The sequence below is a fragment of the Musa acuminata genome, chromosome BXJ3-2, assembly GCF_036884655.1.
Source record: "Musa acuminata AAA Group cultivar baxijiao chromosome BXJ3-2, Cavendish_Baxijiao_AAA, whole genome shotgun sequence".
Lineage (NCBI taxonomy): Eukaryota > Viridiplantae > Streptophyta > Magnoliopsida > Zingiberales > Musaceae > Musa > Musa acuminata.
In genome coordinates this window covers 23,967,976-23,991,614 of record NC_088350.1, presented here as the reverse complement: position 1 = coordinate 23,991,614, position 23,639 = coordinate 23,967,976, and the positions used below count along the sequence as shown (strand labels likewise).

General features: G+C 44.0%; 5 protein-coding genes across 5 annotated transcripts; 2 read left to right on the top strand and 3 right to left on the bottom strand.

The window, feature by feature from the left end:
• Nucleotides 1–1,952: 1,952 nt before the first annotated feature.
• Nucleotides 1,953–4,345, bottom strand: LOC103972213 (pentatricopeptide repeat-containing protein At3g12770). Its single transcript, XM_009386469.3, has one exon. The coding sequence runs from the start codon at nt 4,175–4,177 to the stop codon at nt 2,051–2,053; it is 2,127 nt and encodes a 708-aa protein (XP_009384744.2). The 5' UTR covers nt 4,178–4,345; the 3' UTR covers nt 1,953–2,050.
• A 604-nt stretch (nt 4,346–4,949) lies between these two features.
• Nucleotides 4,950–6,003, bottom strand: LOC135631530 (tricetin 3',4',5'-O-trimethyltransferase-like). Its single transcript, XM_065139266.1, has 4 exons — nt 5,615–6,003; nt 5,216–5,566; nt 5,113–5,164; nt 4,950–5,024 (listed from the first exon to the last, which is right to left on the bottom strand). The coding sequence occupies exons 1-4, from the start codon at nt 6,001–6,003 to the stop codon at nt 4,950–4,952; spliced, it is 867 nt and encodes a 288-aa protein (XP_064995338.1).
• Nucleotides 6,004–8,552: 2,549 nt separating this feature from the next.
• Nucleotides 8,553–10,016, top strand: LOC135630773 (peroxidase 60-like). The gene is made up of 4 exons (XM_065137945.1): nt 8,553–8,845; nt 8,953–9,132; nt 9,217–9,376; nt 9,460–10,016. The coding sequence occupies exons 1-4, from the start codon at nt 8,627–8,629 to the stop codon at nt 9,957–9,959; spliced, it is 1,059 nt and encodes a 352-aa protein (XP_064994017.1). The 5' UTR covers nt 8,553–8,626; the 3' UTR covers nt 9,960–10,016.
• A 1,052-nt stretch (nt 10,017–11,068) lies between these two features.
• Nucleotides 11,069–12,760, top strand: LOC103973932 (caffeic acid 3-O-methyltransferase). Its single transcript, XM_065138095.1, has 4 exons — nt 11,069–11,597; nt 11,683–11,993; nt 12,065–12,129; nt 12,204–12,760. Exons 1-4 carry the CDS (start codon nt 11,182–11,184, stop codon nt 12,495–12,497), a joined length of 1,086 nt encoding a protein of 361 aa, XP_064994167.1. The 5' UTR covers nt 11,069–11,181; the 3' UTR covers nt 12,498–12,760.
• Nucleotides 12,761–14,138: 1,378 nt separating this feature from the next.
• Nucleotides 14,139–15,385, bottom strand: LOC135631119 (uncharacterized). Its single transcript, XM_065138547.1, has one exon. It carries the CDS (start codon nt 15,240–15,242, stop codon nt 14,355–14,357), a length of 888 nt encoding a protein of 295 aa, XP_064994619.1. The 5' UTR covers nt 15,243–15,385; the 3' UTR covers nt 14,139–14,354.
• Between the last annotated feature and the right edge of the window lie 8,254 nt (nt 15,386–23,639).

The window sequence follows — 23,639 nt, the reverse complement described above, 5'->3', positions numbered from 1 at the left end:
CATCAATCTAATTTATACTGAAATAATTTAATAATAAAAATAGTAATCATAATATTTATCGAATATTAATCAACATAAAGAAAAACTAATATGATAATTGTAATCATAAAAAAATAATTTCTATCTTCATATGAAAAATAAATATTATTTCATAATTTCAAATATATACATGCGACTAATAAAACAAATATCTAAGAATAATAATAAAATTTTTAATTATTATATATAAAATTTTATCAATATGTCATATGAGAAAACTATAAAAGAAAATCATAATTTATATTTAAACCCATCAACCTTGAGTAGGCCCAGAATTGGACTATCCAAATTAGGCTGATAGATTTGAGCCAACCATTTACCCAATTAAACTTATCAAAATTAAAATTGATCAAAGTAAAAAATAATCAATATTTGACTTTTCTAGAATTCGACTAAAACATTATTGATCAAATCTAAATCCAATTAAGTAATCAAAATATAATCATGATCAAACATGATCAAAATATTATATTAAAATAACTTAGATTAATTAATTTTATAATTAAGGACATAAGCTAAAAAAATTTAATTTTTAATGGGTAGAACTATAATTTTGCTTAGGATGTACAATGAAAATATTCAATTTCTAAAGGGCATAATTGAAAAGTAAAATTTAAGAACACGGATTTTATTTTTTTTATTTCTAAGGGGTAAACAATTTTTTTTTACTAAAAAACCTAATTCTCATGTTGTAGTCCCCATCGCGTTCCTTCGTGCCCATGTGCACGAGTCTTATCGACAATGCATCAACCATCTACCTATAACGGCGTAACTCTTCTCACATCCTGACCTCATCGATCGTCACGCCTTGCCATCATGTTCCTCATCGGTGGAACACCTCCGTTGTGCACTTAAGGGTCGTTGATGGATCGTCCTATTGTGTGACCGTGCATATGCATCAATCAATGACCCCCATGATCATCGTAATGCATGGTTGTGCCCATGTGTCCGCTACACAACCGTCAAGTACCATGGCCTTCGGCTTCCAATTGAAGACAGTCACAACCAGCATACGTCGTTGCATCGTTGTTGTATTGTCATAAGCAATGATGATCACGACAACTACCATAGCCGAGGCACTATTGCAATCGTTGCACATAGTGGTGCTATAGTAGCTACTTGCAACCAAGGTAGAACGGTCACCACAAGACTGTTGTAACCCATGGTGCTTTCGCTATGTACGTAGTCGTTGCTCTAGGCTAGTGATCACCAAAAGTCGTTGCCTTCGACAATACTATCGTCAACAGCAAATTGTCGATAGTGGTCCATCGACCAACCACAAGGAATCTCACATCGCTCGCAGGTGATAGGACGGACTAGATAGAAAGCAGATCGACAATACAAATAGATCATTCAAGCATCGTAAATCAAAACCGAATAACATCTTTTCATAAACAAAAAGTACTAATAAACAAATCTAAATATAAAATATATTTGAAATACTTTTACGATGTAAAATATTTGATTTCAAATCATAACTTTGATACTAATTTTAAGCATAAAACCATGATTATGTTATTGTTATGTGAAAAACTTAATGTCAAAAATTAAAATCAAATAATAATATATTAAATATACGATGTATATCTTTTGATGTCGTTTAGAAAGTTTTTATTGGATCTAAAAACATATCATTGTCAGATCCAAAAGCTTCAGCAATATCGATTTGCAAGGAGAATTAAATTATCCTCCTTTTTTTTTATCTTTGATATGATCATTATGAGCATAGATCAGAGACAACTAGAGACGAAAGAAGATTTATAATCTTTCAATGACTATTATTTTCTTCCTAATAAGTCATATCCATTATAAATGAAAATAGAAGATCTAGGATAATAATTAGGAGAGTCTCTCCTATCAAAAAAATTACTTAAAGAATCATATTATAATTAAATTTTTTTTATATTAGTCAATAACTGTAATCAAAATTTAATCATATATATATAATATATCTTACTAAGTTAGACACGATCACAAATCTAACACATAGTACACCTCAGAGCCTTGCCTTTCACCAATAATCCCCACAGGAACATGAACCATCCTTGAAGTGATGAAACCTGTTAATATCCCTGACCACTATCTCGCGCTCCATAAGTTTAGATATAAGCTTTGTCGCCGAATGGCAGTTCACACATGCACGAAGGTTCTTCATGATCCTGATGGTTGTTCCCGGAGCAGTACTGATCAAGCCAAAAGCAATAGCAATTATCTCACTGTGATGGAACATAGAATTTTCCCTCAGCTCAGAGCTCAGATGAGGAGCAAAGCCACATTCCTTCAGCTTCCTCTCCAGTTCAGCAAGCACCACAAAGATCTCCTCATATCTTGGGTGTGACATCTCCCCTGCACGGAAGCAATGAAGCTTACCGCTGATATGAATCTCACTGCAACCAATTGCTTTAGTCACACGCCTCTCTTTCATCAACACCCTGATCCTTGCAACATCACGCCACATGCCAACAGATGCATATATGTTGGAGAGCTTCACATAATGCCCGGCGTTGAGAGGCTCTAGAGCAAAAACACGTTCAGCTGCATACTCCCCCAACCTCACATGACCATGTATCTTGCATGCATTCAGTAAAGCACCCCAAACAGTTAGCTCTGGCTTCATTGGCATGCTCCTAATAAACTCGAAGGCACCGTCAAGGTGCCCAGCACGAGCAAGGAGATCCACCACGCATGCATAATGCTGATGCCGAGGCTCAATCCCGTAATCTTTCATGGAGTTGAAATAATTCCAACCCTCCTTCACAAGGCCTGCATGGTTGCAGGCTGATAGGAGCCCGACGAAGGTGACATCATTTGGCCTAACCCCAGCTAGCTTCATCTCATCGAAAAGTCTCATAGCTTCATGTGCACGGCCATGCAACCCATACCCCATTATGATTGCACTCCAAACAACTACATCCTTGTTCATGATGCGCTCAAATATCGCATGGGCACGCGCTATGTTTCCACACTTGGCATACATGTCGATTAGAGCTGTGTTCACAAAAATGTCATCTTTGAACTCGCTGCTGTTAGTGTAGTCCTCCATCCGCCTAGCAATTTCCAAGGATCCGATCTGCGCACAAGCCAAAATTGCGGACCTTATCGTGATTGAATCAGGTCTGATCACCCTCGAGATCATCTCATGGAAGAGCTCTACAGCTTCACTGGCATGGCCATTCTTCGCATACCCAGAAATCATTGCATTCCACAGAATCACATCCACGGAGGTGACCCTGTCGAACAACTGCCTTGCAACAACAACTTGACCGCATTTTGCATACATTGCCGTGAGCACAATGATCAGATCCGGCTCATCCTCAAACCCACCTTTGATGACCAAACCATGGACAGACCTTCCGTGCTCCAAGTCCTCCTCGTCCATGTAGGACTTGAGAACACTAACGAGGATTATGAAATCAGGGCGAGCATCGGATTCCAACCGCATTCTCCTGAATAACTCAAGAGCTTCAAGAGGGAATCCATTCTGAGTGCAACCTGATAGAATCGAAGTCCAAGAGACCACATTCCGAACGCTTAGCATGTCGAAGACGGTACGGGCACCGGCAATGTCGCCGCACTTGGCGTACATGGCGATGATCCCATTTTGGACGAACACGTCGGCTTGGAACCCGAGACAGAGCACCTGGGCGTGGACGGCACGGCCGGCGGCGTGAGACGGTAGGCCACCACAGGCCTTGAGGATGGGCGGGAGGGTGAAGCCGTCAGGGAGGATGTTGGAGCGGAGCATCTGGCTGTAGAGACGGAGGGCGTCATCGAAGGCGTTGTGGTGGGAGTGGAGGCGGATGACGGCATTGAAGAGGCGGGGGTCCTCTGGGTAGGGAATTTCATCGAAGAACTGGCGGGCGTGAGTGAGTCGGTGTGATCCGGGGGCCGAGAGCAGGAATTTTGCGGCGAGGAAAGGGGAGCGATGGAGGCCGGAAGAGATGAGAAGGGCGTGGATCTGGGCGAGGTGGGCGGGGTGGGCGGCGAAGGAGAGGATGGAGGCGACGCGGTCGATGATGTCGCCGCCGTCCACGACGGTGACTGGGTGGGCGGAGGTGGTGGCTTTGGAGGACGAGCAGAGACGGGGAAGGAGGTAAAAGCAGGTCGGTCTCCGGCGGGCCGAGAAAGTCGCTGTCATTACGGCGCTGGCATGGCGGCTGTACTGTCAGTTCTCGTCTTCCCTCCGGTGCATAGCAGCTATTTGATTAAATTCCGACTCTTGGTTCCGCGAATAAGAGTTGCAGTTGGGTGGGCTTTATATCAGCTGGACCCGAAACCAAACCCAAATTTGGTGGATTGGGTGTTGTTGAGGTCGAGGACGGTATACTTCCGCCAACTCCCCCCGCCGACGCAATGGTCGCGTCTTGAGTCGTACTACAATATAGGAGCATTTCTGCGTCGATTTGATGTCTGATTTATCATCAAAATTAGATCATCTCAAATAACACCTATTTCGACACGTGGTCGGTGTACATCCTGCATTAATTTTCGCGCATCCATTTGCCTAGTATTCGTGTAATCATTTAAATATACAGCAGCAAAATGCAAGCATCGAGTAATGACAAAAACGAATGTACATTTATTCTTTGTTGTTTGATAGCAGGAAGTCTCACAGCACTGGCTATTTTTATCTTAGGGTCATGTTTAGCGAGCCTACAGCAATACAAATAAGAAAATATCTCTTCGACATCACTCGATCAACATGGATCATAACTAAGTGAATTCCAAGGCCCAAGTATAAAGAGTTACGTAACTGGCTTTGAGTCCTCCAAACCCTGTTTCCTTTGCCAGGGTCTCAAAACTCTTGTTGGGTCCTCTCTTTTCCTCCCAGCACAACCAAAAACACCTTGGGAGTTCAACCTTGACTATGGAATTGACGGAAGGATGTATTCCACCACTATCAGCTTCCCTCATTCGGGCACTGCTTTCCAGCAATTCCTCGATATTCTTGCACACTGCTCGTCATTCCAGTCACGAAGAATCCACTGCAGTTGCCAAAGAAGCACGGAGAGTAATATAATCTCGGCGGATTACAGAGAGTAATCTTGCTTAAACAATGGCAGAAGAACTAACCTTCAAAACAATGGCGTCGCCACTTGGAACGCTTTCAAACATATCTCCACTCCTGCATGCAAATTGAACCATTCCTTGGATATATTCCAAGGCATATATATACCTATCATGGAGAAACAAAAGAAAATCGAACTGTGGGGGACCTGGGAAGGGTGGTGCCTCCGAGATGACATGGGGGAGGTCGTAGCTGACGGCCTTGATGTGGGGGTGCATGGAGGTGATCATGTGGAGGCTGATGCCGACGCCACCACCGACATCGACGAGCACCTCGATGCCAACGAAGGCGCGGTACACCGCGAGCAGCTTCTTCATGATGATGGCGGCGTGGTTCCTCATGAACTCATTGAACAGACTGTTGAACCGGGGATCGGTGCCGTGGTATTGGAACGCCGGCATCCCGTAGTCCTTGTTGAAGGGGATGCCACCCTCCAACACCGCATCCTTCAAGTGGTACCTGGCGTTGTTACGCTCATTTATGAGATATATATAGTCTCTTTATTACCACATTTCCATGAGGAACTTATCGTGGCCATACACACACTGAGCGGCCATGGAACCACCATCGTCATGCTTGGTCAAGTGCTTGCAGACGGGGGTTGCGCCGTACTTCCTCAAAGGCCGACCATCAGAGTGGGTCTCGACGGTGCAGCTGACGACACGGTGGGACGCGAGCAAGCGGAGAATTCGATCTACCATGTCGACCGCCTGCGGGTTCTCAGTCGGCAGCTGGGCCACAATATCTGAGGGGCTCAGCTTGGCGCCAGGACCGGCCTTGAAAATGATGTCGAGGAGCTCGAGGGCCGCCTTTGGAGTCATGGGGAGGATGCTGCCCATCGCCAGCTGCAGGGCGTGCATTCTCGCCTCCTCATCTACGTCGCTGACGGATCCCATTCTTGCCAAGATTTGCACAGGAAATGATGCAGTAGTGGTGATGATAGTGATATAAATGAAATAGAAAGAAAGAAGATTGTATTGATTGAAACAATACACAATAAACAATTAGAATGGAGAATTTTCTTTAACAAAGGAGGATTTTCTTAACAGATTTATGGTATCTCATCATGTAGTTGCAAAGTGGCCAACTTGTTGTTTGAAGCCCACAAGTGGTCAAGCCTTTGTTGATAGATTTATTATACCGTTTGTTTTTATTCTTAGATTTTTAACTGACTTGAGCTGTGATTGATGGTCCTGGCAACTTGTCCTCATGCTTGAGATATATCTCATATAGTCAACTTGTCATAGAGTTCTTCAAATGACACTGATGAATCACGTGCCTGTATTGCTGTAGCTAATTCTTTGTACTTGTCTCCTAGGCCGTTGAGGATATGGACAGTAACTTCTTCATCATTAAAAAAATAACCTATCAAGGCTAAGTTATCGATGATAATCCTTATGTTATATAGATAATAATCCCTCTATCGTCATGAGACTGGACAGGAGACTAAGCATGTGAGTGCAAGAACGATTAGCTAGGGTGGTTTGCAACTTGCACCAAGCTTCGGCAGTAGTGTCACATGAAGAAATGAGCAGGGCGAGGGATCCAACGACCGAGGCTTGAATAGCTTGAAGGATGAGACGATCCTGGCATAACCATAATTTGTGGTCCGGATTTAATACTGGACTGGGTGTGCCTAGGATGTTGAGCATCGCCGATAGACAACGAAGAGAGCCATCAACATAACCTAGAAGATCATAGTCAAATAATAGATTCAAGAATTAAGCACGTCAGGATGCGTAGTTGCCACATTTGGATAATTTGAAGGGGATGAGGGTTGCTGCATTTATGGAGATAAGACCTATATATGGGAAAGTACTATAGTGCCCTGCAAGAACAGTAATGGAAGCATCAGAGATAGATTATGAGTATTTACAATGATCAATATTGTGTAAAGCTGCAAATCTCTGTGCAGTAGTGCTACAGTCTTTGTGCAGTAGTTTTCTGTAGTCTTTGTGTAGCAATTTTCTACAGTTGCATACTTAGAAATGGTTCCGAATGCTGCTTGTCGAGACGAAGAAGGTGGACCAGGGGATAGCAGCTTAGGAGAAGAGTAGATCACTGCTGTTGCAGCTGTTGCTGCAGAGAGGGCTACTGCAGTTGTTGTGGCAAAGAGGGCTGCTGTCCCTGTAGCAGAGAGGGCTTTTGCAGCTGCTACGACTGCGAGGGATGTTGCGGCCGCAACAGAGAGGGCTGCTGCGGCAAGGACAGTGGCAGCGGCACTTCTTGCTCGAGCGAGATGTGGGAACGAGGAGGAGAGGTCGCTGGCCTGGGAGCAATTGCGAGGCTGCATCGGCTCTGCTTTCATAGGAAGAGGCAAAGGAAGGGCGACAGTAAAGAATGTCATCGGCCCAGGGAGGGGAAGAGGGCGCGGCGTGGTGGCCCTTGTTTAGCTTCGAAGAAGGCCGACGCAACGATCCTGGAGGATGTCCGTGGAACACGTTGCAACGATAAGAGCTCGACGAAGGAAGATGTTGTTGTTGTTGCCGCCTTTCGCCAAGGAAAAACGTCGCACCTGATGGTGACGCCAGGTGTGGTCACGACGGGAGCAACGACAGATGGGGAGAGCGACTTCGAGATATTTAGAAGTGACATTCACGATGAAAGTTCTGATACCATGATAAAAATAAAATAGAAAGAAGAAGATTATATTGATTGAAACAATACACAATACTTCGTATTTATACATGGGTCCTCTCATCATGTAGTTGGGGAGATCTCGACTATTATTGAGGTTATTATCACGGGAGATTTATCAGATGGAGGACCAGGAGGAACAGAGAAGGATTTAAGCTTTTGGAGTAGAACCCGAGAGACCTTAGGAGATTATGTTCACCGCACTCTTTAGCTTCAACATTAGAAATGTGTAGTTCCTTCATGATTTATATTGCACAACCATTATATGGAGGTAGGTGGCGATGCCCTCAAAATTCCTCATCCACAAGTATTTTAACGGAGGGGCTCAACTCATGCACCATCTTCTTCTGATCAAAACTCTCTTAACGAACGAAGACTGCTGGCCACAAATCTATATATCCACAAGCTCTGCAGTCATGGTGAAGAAGGCCACCAAGGAGCCACCCACAGCCCACAGTATTGATGTTCCACTAAGCCAGTCCTCGCCCGCATATTAATGCACAATAAACTAGCGAGACCACACAGTCTTTTGCTCCCCGACAACATGTGAAATCGACATTAGATTATTTCAGCTCATATCGATCCCCTAACAAGGCGTCTAAACCGCGGTATCGGCCACTTTCTTTTAATGTCTTTTCCTCGGAAAAGGTAAAATACTAGAAGGGGAGCACGAATTCCAAAGACACCACCGCGGTGGCTTTCTCTTCGACCTTATCCTTACTTCTCGGTGGAAGGAAAGTCGGAGGGAACCCTACGGTCATAAACTACATTATTCTTGATCCATTTGCTCACAAGAGTGCGCGCCTTAGGCCTTTATTTAAGGCACATCCCACTGTCCTCCACTCTTCACACCCTCCTTCCATAGCCTAGCTCTCGGAGAAGATGGCCGCCATGCTCGGCACCACTCTTCTCGCCCTCTCTCTTTTCCTTCTCAACGTCGCCGTCAGCCACGGCGCGCTTCAGTTCGGGTTCTACACCGGCAAGTGCAAAGGCACCGACGTGGAGACCGCCATTAGAGGCATCGTTGCAGCGCGCTTCGCCAAGGACCCCACCATTCTCCCTGCTCTCCTCCGCATGCAGTTCCACGACTGCTTTGTCAGAGTAAGCTCGTGTTAGCTTAAACCGGATCGTGAAACGATCTGCACGCAAGCATTGCATGCGTTTGGAGCATTTCCACCTTCTTCACCTGTATATATCTTCCTCTTAAGGGCTGCGATGCTTCGATACTACTGGATGTGCCCAACAGCGAGAAGCAAGCAGGCGCTAACCAAAGTGTGAGAGGCTATGAGCTGATCGATGAGATCAAGGCAGCTCTGGAAAAAGCATGTTCTGGGGTGGTTTCTTGTGCTGATATCATTATTGCGGCTACAAGAGACGCTGTGGTCTTGGTAAGTGACAAAGAAAGTATACTCGATCTGCTGGTGTTGAAGATAGCCATCGTACTAAAAGTTCATTTTCTTGGACGAACTAAGGGTGGTGGACGGCGGTACGAGGTCCAAACAGGGAGGAGGGATGGCACCATCTCCCGTGCTTCAGATGTAAATCTCCCGGGGCCTTCCATATCAGTCTCCGACGCCATTGGGCTGTTCAACGCCAAAGGACTTACTGCAGAGGACACGGTTTTACTCTTAGGTAAGAGTTTATCTCCAAGCTAAATGTAGGATTTTTGCTTTAGCCAAATTAATCGGGGGATTAATTATAATGATGTCATGCAGGAGGTCACACGGTTGGAGTCACCCACTGCTCATTCATCTTGAGTCGCCTGTACAACTTCAACGGATCCGGCAAGCCCGATCCGACCATGGACCCTGCTCTTGTGGCCACTCTGAGGCGCCGGTGCCCTCAGAATCTAGTAGTCGACAGCCCTGTCAACCTGGACCAGAACGCTTCCAGCGCCAACACAGTGGACGACAGCTTCTACAAGCAGATAGTTGCGAAGCGGGGCGTGCTTCAGATCGATCAGAGGATAGCCTTGGACGCTGCAACCGGCGCCACCGTCGCGCTTCTTGCCGGCGGGCGGATGGACTTCTCCACCCGGTTCGGCAGTAGCATGGTCAAGTTGGGCGCCGTCGAGGTGCTCACCGGAACGCAGGGAGAGATCAGGAGGTCCTGCCGAGCCCCCAACAAACGTACGCAGTCTCTTGGTGGCGATCCATTTGTGATCGAGCCGTTCGTCCAAGAACAACTACAAAGCAGTGCTGTCGTCCCACGGTGATGGTTTCAGCTTTGTTTATCTTGCGCCGTCCAATAAAATCTTTTGTCGCCGATCCAATCGTCGAATCCTACGAGCTGTTTGTTGCCTTGGGCGAGCCGAACCTTAACAGGAGAAAAAGATCGGACGAATCCACGAGATGAGAGAACCTCATAAAAGAAATAAGAAAAACTATTTTGCGATTGTCTCGAATATAAATCTACTCTCGATGACATGAATAAGAATGACAATAATTTATTTTTATCGCTAAGATATTAGCAAGAGTGGAGACTACGAGTTAAGAAATTATGTAAAATATTAGTTGAAGCAAACAAAATATAAAATTGATCAGTCAATTCAAATTCAACCGAACGAAATTAATTGGTCAATAAATTAGAATGGAATTTTGTATTATTCAATCTACGTAGCCAACGTTAAAGCTGGCACAGTCACAAGTCTTCTTCCTCATTTAATTCTCTCTTTTTTCTTTATCCATGCTGAACACAAGGATACAACCGAATGTCATACCAGTCAAACATTTCCGTTCTAGACTTAGCGAAGGTCAAACACATCATATCACAGCGGTGGTCGACCGCAGGCTGCCGCCGCCAGCAACAACGCGACTTTTCCCGTCACAATGAAGCTATTTTTTTAGATACACTGGCCATGTTCACGTCCAACTCGAGAGTCCGACGACATGGCCTACGTCAAGTAAAAGACTAACGCGCTCATACGTCGATCGGCACTCTCGACGAAAATCTAGCGCTGTCCAATTTCGATTTGTATTTTAGATGGAGAGGGCTGTACGTTACCCTTACAAAATGATACTACTGTTTATGGACTCAGAATGCGATTGTCAAAGAGATAATTACTCCATCAATTCCGTGTCCTATACTTCAATGTTTTGTAGAACATTACCTCGTTGTTAGTTACGTTTCCCATCCAAAATGTTGATTCCATCACGCTATTATTTTATAGTTTTGGTCAAAGAACATCATTAACCTATGACTAGAATTATTTGTTTATCATCGTAGACTTGCATCAAGAAACTTGCAGAATCGGTAAAGGACTTCCTCGACTAGTAACATTTTGATTTCAATGCATCATGGTAGGTGAGGTCTCCGACGCATATAAATTCCCTTCCAAACCCTCTTCTCTCCCCACTCCAAAGCTCGAACCCTCCTTCCTCTCCTGCTCCGCCATTGTCACCACCTCGCCAACGCTTCCTCTGCAACCCTTGGGGAGAATGGGATCCATCAAGGACGTGCTGCAGCTGACCCCCGAGGAGGACGAGGAAGCGCGCATGTACGCCATGAAGCTGGTGATGGCGTCCTGTCTCCCCATAACTCTCAAGGCGGCCATCGAGCTCGATCTCCTCGAGATCATAGTGCGGGCCGGTCCCGGCGCCAAGGTGAGCCCCGCCGACATCGCCGCCCAGCTGCCCACCGACAACCCGCGGGCCGCCGATATGACCGACCGAATCCTCCGCCTGCTCGCTGCCCACGACATCGTGCGCTGCAGCGTCGAGACCAGCGCTGATGGCCGGCTTTTGAGGAAGTACGGCGCAGCGCCGGTCTGCAAGCACTTGACGAAGAATGAGGACGGTGTATCCATGGCTCCCATGTGTGTGTATGCCGTGGATAAGGTCCTCATGGACGCGTGGTAATTTACAGACGCTATGTATATATAAGGTTCTCGTGTCGAGTCGAGATCTAACTAAATGAGATCATGGAAACAACAACGGCAGGTACCACATGAAGGATGCGGTGTTGGATGGCAGCATCGCCTTCCAGAAGGCCCACGGGATGGCGGCGTTCGAGTACCTCGGCATCGACCCACGGTTTAACAGGGCGTTCAACGAGTGCATGAGGAGCCACTCCACCATCCTCAACAAGAAGCTGCTCGAGATCTACCGCGGCTTCGACGACATCAATGTGCTCGTCGACGTCGGCGGCGGCACCGGCGCCGTCCTTCACATGATCACCTCCGTGCACCCCCACGTCAAGGGCATCAACTTCGACCTTCCTCACGTCATCTCCGAGGCGCCACCCTATCCAGGTCCATCATCGATTACCTTCTTTTGGTATCAAACGTAAAGACCTTTACTCACTGGGTGGGTTGGTCTGCAGGAGTGGAGCACGTAAGTGGAGACATGTTTGCTGGTGTTCCAGTAGGCGACGCCATTATTCTTAAGGTCAGATTAAACTGCTACATCTACTTACCGTGATACGTAATCAATTCTGATGCCATGTGGAAATTATATTGCAGTGGATTCTCCACGACTGGTCTGACGAGGACTGCACCAAAATATTACAGAGCTGTTGGAAGGCTCTGCCAGAGAAAGGGAAGTTGATACTGGTGGAATACGTGCTTCCAATGATTCCCGAGCCAAATCTGACCTCGCAGAGTGTTTTCCCCATGGACGTGGGGATGATGATCAACTTCGGAGGGAGAGAGAGGACTCAGAAAGAGCTTGAGGAGCTAGCAAAGGCGGCAGGGTTTGCAGGATGCAAAGCCACTTATATAGCCATTTATACATGGCTCATGGAGTTCACAAAGTAGATCAAATACTTATATATATATATATATATATATATATATATAATTTATATATCTTGTTCTACCGTCGATGCATTTGAATTCATGTTTGCTTTTGTTTTTTTTTTTTTTTTTTTGGGTCTCTAAACCATCTAAATAAATTTTTGTAAGGGATGAAATTAAGATTTTATTCCACTGTCATAAGACTATTTGAAAAGGGTATATAAAGTGTACCTTTCGATATTATTTATAGAGTCTTTATCTAATCTATAAGTGCATTATCATTAGATTCGAGAGCTGCATCGATATTCATATGCAACAAGAACTATACTTATTTTCTTCTATTTTATTATCCTTCGTATGATCACTATAAATTATATATTATGCATCCATATTAAGTTCCTTAGAGGTCTTGTCTATTTATAAGCAATTGCAGAAGGTCTAGAATAAATAATTATGAAAGTTTATCATATCAAATTCATCTCGTAAGGAATTCTACTATTATTTAACTTACTTTATAGATAATATCACATAATCTAGCATCTTTTTGATGCGAGTAATAAGCTTAGAGAGGATCGAGAAAGAGTACAGAGATTCAACAAGACAAACTGATTCTTTAGGTTTACACTCACGTACGTCTTCTCTATACTTGGGTCATGGAATTCATAAAGTTGAGACATCTCTACCTTGTGTTAGCCAATATTATCTGGTATCCAAAATAATCCTCCATCTCTATCTTGTGTTGCCGATATTATATTATCCAAATTAATATTTTATAAGAGCCGACGCATTGCAAACTATCCTTTTTCGTTATATATATGTATTAAACAAAAAGAAAATCCCACAGCCGTGTTTCTCATAAAGTTGTTAGATTGATAGGTCAATTTATCGTGTCTTATTCTTATAAGAAGATAAATAGCTCCTACTTCTTCTCCTTCTTTTCCCTTGGGTCAAACTTGAAAGCTACATCGACTTATAATGACGACGTCATGTGCTTATAGCTATGTCACAGTTCGAAGAAACATTTTGAGCCAGATGCCACGCGTCGGTGAGTGAAATGGACAAGTCAACGGTGACCGATCGCCATTCCCGCTCGAGAATAATAATATTCAGGGATGTGATTCAACAGCCGCTTCAACAACCGTCTTATTAATGAGCCATGTGCTGCCATGTGACGTGCTGCAACGATGTATAGAGTCCTCACGGGTTGATCATGGATGGCATGTACCGTATGGCTCACCAAGCATTTCACAAGTGCGTTGTGGGCTGTCGCACACATTCCACCACCTACGCGTCTTATCTCAACTCGACGGGAGTAATCATCATATTCCCCTCGGAATCATTGTGACTTGACGCCCAATCACCGAAACTAACAGCGGCGCAGCACCCGCCTCGTCTGCCATCACCGTCATTGGCCAGCATAATACTTCACATCCGACGGCTCACAGGAGCTGTAATAGTCGTTTCTAATCATAACCATTTGGGAGCTAAGACTATGATCACACGTAATATTATTATTCGATAGAAAATAAAAATATAAATGAAGCAGTTTGCCCAGTGTGTGGGCCCCATTTCGACGGGAAGTGCGTCCCATCGTCAGGCGCCCATCACAGCCTTGAATGCCTGATTCCCCACATAAATGTCATTTAAACCCATGGAGAAAGGTGAGTATAAATCTTGGTAAATCGTGCAGATAATAAGCCTTGGTAAAGGATACAACGGGACAACCGTGACATTGCCCTCTAAATTTGAACGTTACAATCCGATCCGAAACGTAAATTTAATTCCTCCACACGATTCTTTTTAATCCATTTCTTTTTTACAACTGTGCCTAATTATGTAAGCAAAGGAAATACGAGACGATTGCGGAGGGCAAAAGCGTCATTTGAGCCTGCCCAAATCGGCCAGCTTCCTTGACCGGTTCGGCGCCAGGACGGCTGGGTTCCTGTGGTGGATGGAATTCGCCGGGCTACGGAGGTCGCCGGAAAACACCGCCTCTGCAGGATGGCTTCGCCGTGATTCGGGCCCGAAGCTGACCAGCGGGCTCAGACACACAGAGAAACCTGAGACCGAGCTGACGCTGCGGTGGTCGCGATGGGTCGCCGGGAACCGCCGGATCGGCATCGGAGTCGGCCGACGCCAGTCGTCACTGAAGTACCCGCTGCAGTGGTCCTCGTCCTCGTCCTCCATCGCAGGCGACATTCCCCTCCCCACCGGCCGGCACGACCTCCGCACCCTCCACGGCGGCTCCTCCTCCTCCTCCTCCGCGCCCGAGGAGAGCTGCGTCGTCTTCTTCTTCTTCCGACGGCCGCGGATCAGTGCCGAGAACCAAGAGCCTGATGCTGATTCCTTGGGAGCTCTCAATCCGGGCTCCGCCGCGTCCGATCTACTGTGCCCAAATAGGGTCCTAAAAATGGAGAACCTGTGCCTGCGGCCGCCATCGATCTCCTCGAGCCTTTCGCCACGTGAGGCGGCGGCGAACGTGGGGCCGATCTGGGGGGTGCTGAAGAACCGCTGGTAGTGGTGGAGGAGGCGGAGGTGGCCTGGCGAGGAATCGGATCCGACCGATCGGCGGTGGGAGATGTAAGGGGAGACGGGTCGGTGGAATTCGTGGGGATGCCGCTGCGGGGAAAGGTCAGGCCTCCGGCGTACGTGGTAGCGGTTAGCGGAGAGCTCGTTCTGGGCGACGATGAGGGCGAGGAGTCGCTCCCGGAGGCAGGAGGCGCAGACGCCAACTCCGTACTCGTTCGGGTGACTCTTGCACTTCATCGCCTAGCCGCCGTAGCCACCTCGCCAACGCTACTCCCCCTTCGCCCGCAGCCTCCTGCATCGGCGACGCCCCTTCCTACACCCTACCCGAATCCGGAGCACCAGCGTCTGATACAGCGAAACGGCACTCTTCCTGGGTCGTCCGTTTCACGAATGCCAATAAATCGACATTTTATATTCAAACGGTCGTTGACGTTATCCGACGTAGTAGTTTAAGACGTACGACAACCACAACTATGGAAGTGGCTCCCACTACGTGAATCGTAACCTATTGGATGACTTGTGCAGGATATACAATAAAAAAGATGTACCCGAGGATCAGAATACCTCCGATCGATGTGTCACTCGTACTAAACTGGCAAGTGACTGACGGCCGGAATATTAGAAATAATCTCCTACTCGTTCGTGGTGTCCCCAACGCAATACCTTCTCATGAACGAACAAAGGGCTACTGCCATGGGGGACGAGAAAAAAAATCCAATAAGATATGGAGGGTATAGCTGCGGGTAATCGTTAATAGTTAGAAGTCATACCAGGATACATGTACTTCTCTCAAGTCGGGCTAAATGTACCTAAATGCCCTTACGGTCGTGGGGTGGTGTTCGCTGAAGGCGAGGGTATTACGGTAATACAAGGCAGTGATATGATATCCATCAGATGTGGAACGGACGTTACGGATGGGAAGAATAGAGGTGTGGTGGAGCGACACCGAGGAGTCGCGGTCTGCTAAGGAAACAAATAATAAATGGGTGGGAGGCAGGACCGCGGCCGATTTAATTCTGTTGCGGTGGCAGCACCTGTCGCTGACGTTGCAAGTCGCGGGGAAAACAATAGGGAGAAAAATAAAAGATAATATACGTGTAGATTCATAATATATATATATATAGCTGCATTATGCCCATAAAGCATATCGTATGTACGCCTACGGATATCGAACGCGTTATCCGCCAAACCGCTGCCTTCTAATTCCTGGGCCGTATGTATGTATGTATGGTATGAATTAAGGGATAAATTCACTTCGAAATCTTTCATAGTATGGCCAGACGAGTTGGAAGAAATGAAGAATTCTATAATGCGCTTTGGCTCCAAACTCATCGCAGCAATGGGGCTACGGCAGACGATGAATCCATGGAAATCCTTCTTATGTAGTGGTTGGTGCTGAGCGATGGCAAAAACTAGCAAGATTAACGTAAGAGGAAAATTATAAAGCGATGAGATCGGAATGATAAAGTGAACTTATCATCAGAGCTTAACAGCGCATCCGAGTAAACGTTGCTATCGCAGCCATGTCAATCATTGAATATTAAATAATCTAAAGATAACTAAAATGAACGATAAGAAAATGATATAATTTAAATAATTTATTTAAGTTATTCTAGCACTACATAGAGACGAATACAAAAGGCATATGGTTTCAAAACTTCATGAATGTTACAGAAAAAAAAAAAAGTAGTTGATGTCTTGGGTCGGTCCAACGTGATTAAAACCCATATGTATAGTGTTGCTCGAGGTGCCTTAGAGATGGAAACATTGAGCTCTCGATGTGTCATTTGTATAAAAATCGAGGTTGAAAGAGGTTTATCGACTCGATCCATTCGACACCTAAGTTAGTAACCAAAGGTACGTGAGTACGGATGAGTGGTTGAAAAGTGATCATCATTTTCATTGTGTTGAAGATGAGATTTTATATATAGTCATAAATGGATGAAATATTCCATGAAATATTTCACAAGGAGATAATATCTAACCACCTCCAACAACCTCTCTTAGCCTTTTATTCGCGCGAGCAATAAGAGAGGGGACAATTTATAACCGTTTGGTTTAGACTCTTGTCCACGTTGGCAAACAAGCGAAGGGTGACCTCTATCTTCCCCTTCTGCCCTATACATCATATGGAAGTGACGTGTCGATCGATTACTAGATCATGATACTCTCTCTATCATTTATTCCCTCTCCCAATGCGTGTTTTGAGGGCTCTCGCAAGAGGGATCCGAAGTGCAATGTCTAGTTCATCGGACACGTTAAGCTTAGACCTCATCAATTATTCTCTGACTTTGAGCATTAGGCAAACACTGATAAGGTCGAGAGGCATCCGATCTGCACCTCCAATTGACGACCTTCGTCCCTCAGTAAGGGGTAATCGCTTGACTTATATTTTGTTCTCTTTATCGTTTGTTCCCCCTCCAAGGCATGCTTCAAGGACTCTCATAAGAGGGATCTGAAGTGCGACATCTAGTTCAACCAACACATTAAAGTTGGACCTCCCTAATTATTCTCTGAATTTGAACATTAGGTAGACGTTGATGGGGTCGGGGGGCGTTTGATCTATGTCTTGAATTACTGACCCTCGTCTCTCGGTAAGGGGTCGTCCCCCTTTGACAAGTCATCTTTAATACCAAATCAATCCTTATCGACCTGAACTCGATCTTCCTTTGAGCATAGAGATTGGCAATGATGAAGATCGATTCCCTAACCTTCGCGGCTCAATGGTAATGAGAAGGGAGGGTCGAGTGCCCGACCCTCAAATCTTGGGTGGAGTTAGGGGCCAGGTTTCTTAACCTCCATGATTCGAGCAGAGGTGGTCAAGTTTTATAACCTATCTAATTCAATGAGGACTGCAAACGAGAGGTACGAGGGCTACCTCAGGTTTCCCAACCTCCACTCAAGTGGAGGAGGGGGTTGGTATCTCTATTGCCATGCCTTAGAGGAGGAGGGGGGTCATTTCCCAATCTCCACACCTCGGGTGCAGATGGATGGGATTTTTCGACCTTCATATCTCAAGTGAAGTTAGGGGTCGGGTTTCTCGATCTCTACGTCTTGGGCAGAGGAGGGACCCAGCCTCCATGACTTGGGTGAAGGAGTTTCCTGATGTCCATGCCTTAAGCAGAGGGGGTTGGGATTTTTCAACCTCCATACATCAGGCGGAGATATGGGTCAGCTTTCTCGACCTCCTTGGCTTAGTAAGAACCATATTAAGGGGTGCGAGTGCTGCTAGCAATGGTCCATTGTTGACTTGCCCCTCTTCATATGCTCGTTGTCAAGGTGGGCAATGAGAGAAGCCAAGGTAGGTAATAGGTGATGCGGAGGTGAGCTCCTCCTCTACTCATCCCCAAGGGACCCACATTAGACATTAGGTCCATAACAAGGACATTGTGAAGCCCTTTGTAGCCGACCAACTTATCTTCTTCTGCTCGTTGTGAGGTGGGCTATGAGAGGAGCCGAGGCGAGCACCAGACTAGAGGTGAGCTCCTCCTCTACTCGAACATGAGAAACCCACAATGGGCAATGGGTCCACAATGGGGATGTTATGAAGCCCCCCATTGTTGACCTACCACTCTTCTTCCGCTCACCTTGAGGCCGGTTGTGAGAGGAGTCAAGGCAGGCTGCAAGTAGTGCTAAGGTGGGCCCCTCCTCTGCTCATCCTTGAGAGACCTATGTCAGGTAATGGGTCCATAGTGGGGATGCTACAAAGGCCGCATTATCGATCTGCCCCTCTCATCATCGAGGGAATCACGTCATATAGCAAGCCTATAATTGAGATGCTATGAAGCCCCTCATAGTTGACTTGTTCATCTTCTTCAAGTCATCATGAGGTATGCTATGAGAGGAGACGAGTTTGGTTGCAGGCGGTGCGAAGGTGGGCTCCTCCTTTGCTCATCCTTGAGGGATCCACATTTTTATTACATAGGATGAGTTTTCGTGATATATGCCTCGGACATATTTTACATTATGCCTCCCGTCATGATGGATTTTCTTCTTACGTGGGTTAGTTTTCCCGACTCACGTGTCTAGGACACATCTTACCTTATGCCTCTCATCGTGGTGAGTTTCTTATTACACATGTTGGATTTTTCTGGTTCATGCACCTCGGGTACATTTTGCCATGTATCTTACGCTGTGCAGGTTTTTTATTACGTAGGTTGGGTTATTTTGACCCTTTCACCTCGGACATATTATACCTTATGCTTTCTACCATAACATGTTTCTTACTATGCGAGCTGATTTTTTCTAACTCATGTATCTCGGGCATATTTTACTTTGTGCCTACTATCATATTGGGTTTCATCTAACATGAATCGAGTTTTCCTCAATCATGCACCTTGAGCATATTTTGCCTTATGTCTTTCGTCACAATTGGTTTCTTTTTACGTGAGTTAGGTTTTCTCATCTCAAGTTCCTCTAGCACATTCTGCCTTTTGCCTTTTGTCAAAGTGTGTTTTTTCTTACGTGGGTTGGGTTTTTCTAACACATGCCTCGAGCATATTTTACCTTATGTTTCTCACCACGGTGGGTTTCTTATTATACGGGTTAGGTTTTCCCAACTCAGGCCCTTTGTTGTCACGGTAGAAGTTTGACACTTAAGGCATAGCCATCTCGACCCGATCCTAAGGGATGCCTCAAGAGTATAACTTTCTTAAGTTCATAATATGTCATGTCCTTGACAACACCACCCTTTTTGTTATTTTGAGGCGAAAGGTTCCGACCTCTTGTCCATCAAAAAAATTATCACCATGTGGTAGGTCGACACCATCGCTCTCAATTTGTTAAATGTGAATCTGTCTTTAATCATATTATACATCAAGGGGATATCCACTACAATGAATTCAATTAATATTATGTTGATATAATGTTCATCACCAAATCTGATATACAGATTCATAATCTTGAGAGGCATGATAAAGTCTTTAGTAAACCTTATAAGTAAAGAAGTCATTAGAGTAAGATTATTAGTTGACAACTCTAAATTTTTAGAAAATATCAAGATAGAGAATATCAACGAAGCAACCTGTACCAATCGTAATCCTATTCAGTCAAACATTGATCATCCTCATAAAAACAACTAAGACATCACCATGATTTCGGTCAAGATACTCTATCTTTTCCCTCTTGAACGTTATCTCCGAGTCATCATCTGTTCATGGGTGTTTTTCAATAGTAACTCAATGATAAATTTTATAACCCAAAAAGTTATCCTCCCCCCGCCCCCCCCCCCCCCCAAGGCAAGTCCATCAAAGATGACATTAATATGCCTTTCCATTAGTCCTTGAGATTGGGGTGCGAGTTTCTAATGCTTTCGGACAAACCGCTTGAGGTGTCTCCTCAATCTACTCCTTTAGGTTAAGACACTCGTTTGTATTGTGATCGTAATTTAATAGAACCAAAAATATTTGAACATATCTCTTTTCACCGATAGGATCTTTATCGGGTGAGTCTTTTAAGAGTCTCTTCTCTTTTACCTGCAAAAAGACTTCAGTTTTAGTTATATTTATTAGGGTCAGCTCAAAACTTAGGTGAAGTAACTAGGGTCATTCGTTTCTCTTTCACCGCGGTGACCTCAAGGTCGGGGATGATTGTGGTCATTCCTACTTTGGTCTTTTGCATGACTCCTTATGCTTACCCAAAACTATTGCCTTAGTGGTGATGTATTAATTGATCCTTTGAAATGCCTCTTGTATAATTACCAGTGGTCTCTTTATCAATGATCGAAAGAGGTAGGAGGACTTTAGCTATATCATAAAGGTCTATATTATTAGTATCGGATGGGCATCTAGAATGTATCAAATCTCGCTCGTGAACCAAGTGACAAAATCTACAAATATTTCTTCCTTCGCCTGCTTAAGACCAAAGAGTATTGCTACTAAAGGCCACGAGCATATGTTCCTAAATAAGTGAAGTTCAAACTCCCTCGTAAATTGAGCAAAAGAATTGATGGAAAGTAGCTTCATGCGGGTGTTCCATTCTCATGTTAAGCCTCTTAATATAATCCAAAAGGTGTAACATTATAAGGAATTCGAAGTATTATACAATAACATTTGGGCACAGAAAGCTGTAATATGCTCTGTTAGGTTGGCATTGTCATCAAATGCCTCCAAGGATGGACAAAAGCTCATTGGAATTTATTCCTCCTATATTTTTTAGGTGAACAACGATCAACCCGAGGTAGGGTCTACTAACGCTTCCTCTTTTGATTATTAGAACTCTTATCATATCTCCAAATGTTGGACTATCTGTCACAGTTAGTTCCATAGGGAATCCTTTTTCAAATTTATTGATCGAGCCTCAGATTCAGACAGGGTAGAGTGGAGGTGCGGCATGCTGAATTCCATGGTTTGGGACTGAAATACTACATACATGAAAACTATGGTAGGAAGAGGTTTCTTAATCCAGTCCCTCTAACGTCCAAGTTAATAACTCGAGGTGGGTGACTGTTAATGCGAGTTATTGAAAAGTGATCATTCCTTTCGTTATAATGAAGATGAATTTTAATATTTAACTATAAAGGGACGAAATATTCAATGGATTATTTAATGAGTCGATAACCTCTAATCAACTCAAACAATCTTTTTTTTAGCTTTTTATCTAGACGGGCAACAAGAGAGGGATAATCTTTTTTTCTTTTATCCTAGACATCATATGAAAGTCACCAATCGATTGAGTACTTACTATAGATTAGATGCTCTTCTTGTTAATAATAATAATAATTATTATTATAATTATATCACTCGGAAGATACTATTTATCGGGCGATTCTCGATCCTTGTGAATCACCAAATTAAACATGCTAAAAGGGCTGCAATTGAAAGAGGGAGTCAACGGAGGAAAATTTCTTTTTTGCTCCCAAACTGTGATAGTGTTGGTGACTATGTCTTCCTGAAGTATGCACCAGACAACCTCACAATTGCGACACTGCAAAAACACGATAAATCATGTGAAAGGATAATCTTATCGCTAATTGAGTAAAAATACGATACGAACTTTTAGCCAAATCTTGAGTATCCAAAAGCGGGTCATGGCAAACGTACGAGGGAGATCTAAGAACAAAATTAGCCACCTCATGTCTACATTATTCTCCAAAAGCAACCTCTCTCTCTCTCTCTCTCTCTCTCTCTCTGACTCTAACGTAAAAGAGTTGCTCAAAGAGAAAGATAGAATGATACCTAAAAACTGCATGGGTGCAGCAAACATAGACTTCTCGACGCCGTAGAGCAAATCAGTAAAATGGTTTTGAGAAAGAATAAATGCTGCTTGATTTATACTAAAACATTTCCGGTTCAAGAACTGACAAAACAACATAAAGAATCGTTGAACTTAAGCGACAAGAAAAAGGCAACATAAAGAACAACATAATGAGAGTGAGAATTGACACATGAACAGCAACAAAATGAATGGTCTCAACTACTCAGCGAAGTGGAATGAAAGGATGGGGAAGTAATACACCACAGGAGAAAGACTGACGCTCGGGGAGTGCATCGCAGCCGCCAGGCCAACGACGACAGAGCAATTCCCTATCAAGAACAGAAGAATGGGAGTAGTGAAATTAATTCTGCAAGTTCAAAAATATGCATACAATAATGAACCAAGAAAAAAGTTCCATAATAGTGGATTATAATTCAATTAGACAACCCATCCAGTCCATGTTTGTTATAATAAATGGAGAATTTTGGAGAAAAATCTTGTTCTAGAAGATGATATATTTATCACGCAAGATCAAATCTAAAACACTCTATCGTCCCAAGTTACCTTTGCAAGTGAGGGATTGGTCGTGCCTAAAAGGATATCTACTTCATTCAAATCATACTTGGTGATAATGTCGCGTATGCTTGGGGTCATGAGAATACTCCACAATATCATATCAAGGAATGTCATTATGAGATCTCAATGACTTAACTAATATTCATCTCTGCATACAAACTCGTACATTAAATATCTACATGAAAGAGATAATTAGAATCGGTTCAAAGTTTTAATTGATCATTTTTCTCTAAATGATAATTTTCTTTAAAGTAAATATAACATAATATAAATATTTAAAGAACAAAAACGACAATGTTTAGCAAACCAGTAAAACTATGGTTCTTAGTAAGACTAAATACTGCTTGATTTTTTATGAAGACAGCTCCAATTCAAAATCTAACAAAATAACATCAAGAATAGAAAGAGCAACGATATGATCTAACCAATACAGATCTGATAAAATGTATCACGATGTCGAAGAAATTGCTGATGGATATCCGAAACCGATATGATCTTGTTTGGCTCCAAATTGCCCTTGAGCAGCATACATGTTAAGTAGTAATGAGCCATTTACTTTGTAAGTTAATCTGTAATCATCATTTATATCCTATGTAGCTCTATTATTAAGGGAAGTTGATGTTATTTCCAATATCTATACTTTTTTTTTTGGATCGATCAATTTATTTTTAATGCAGGGATTATTCTCTTGTATTCCTTCTATATAAAAACATGTAGATTATGTCTCGTTTCCACCATCAGTATAAGTTTTTTTGGGTGTAGAAGAGCCTTTAATTAAGATAGTTGTGGCAGTACAATGAGAAAGTTCATTCAATTCAGCTGCATTTTCCCATTTGTATCACCTGAGATGTATGATTGCATCAA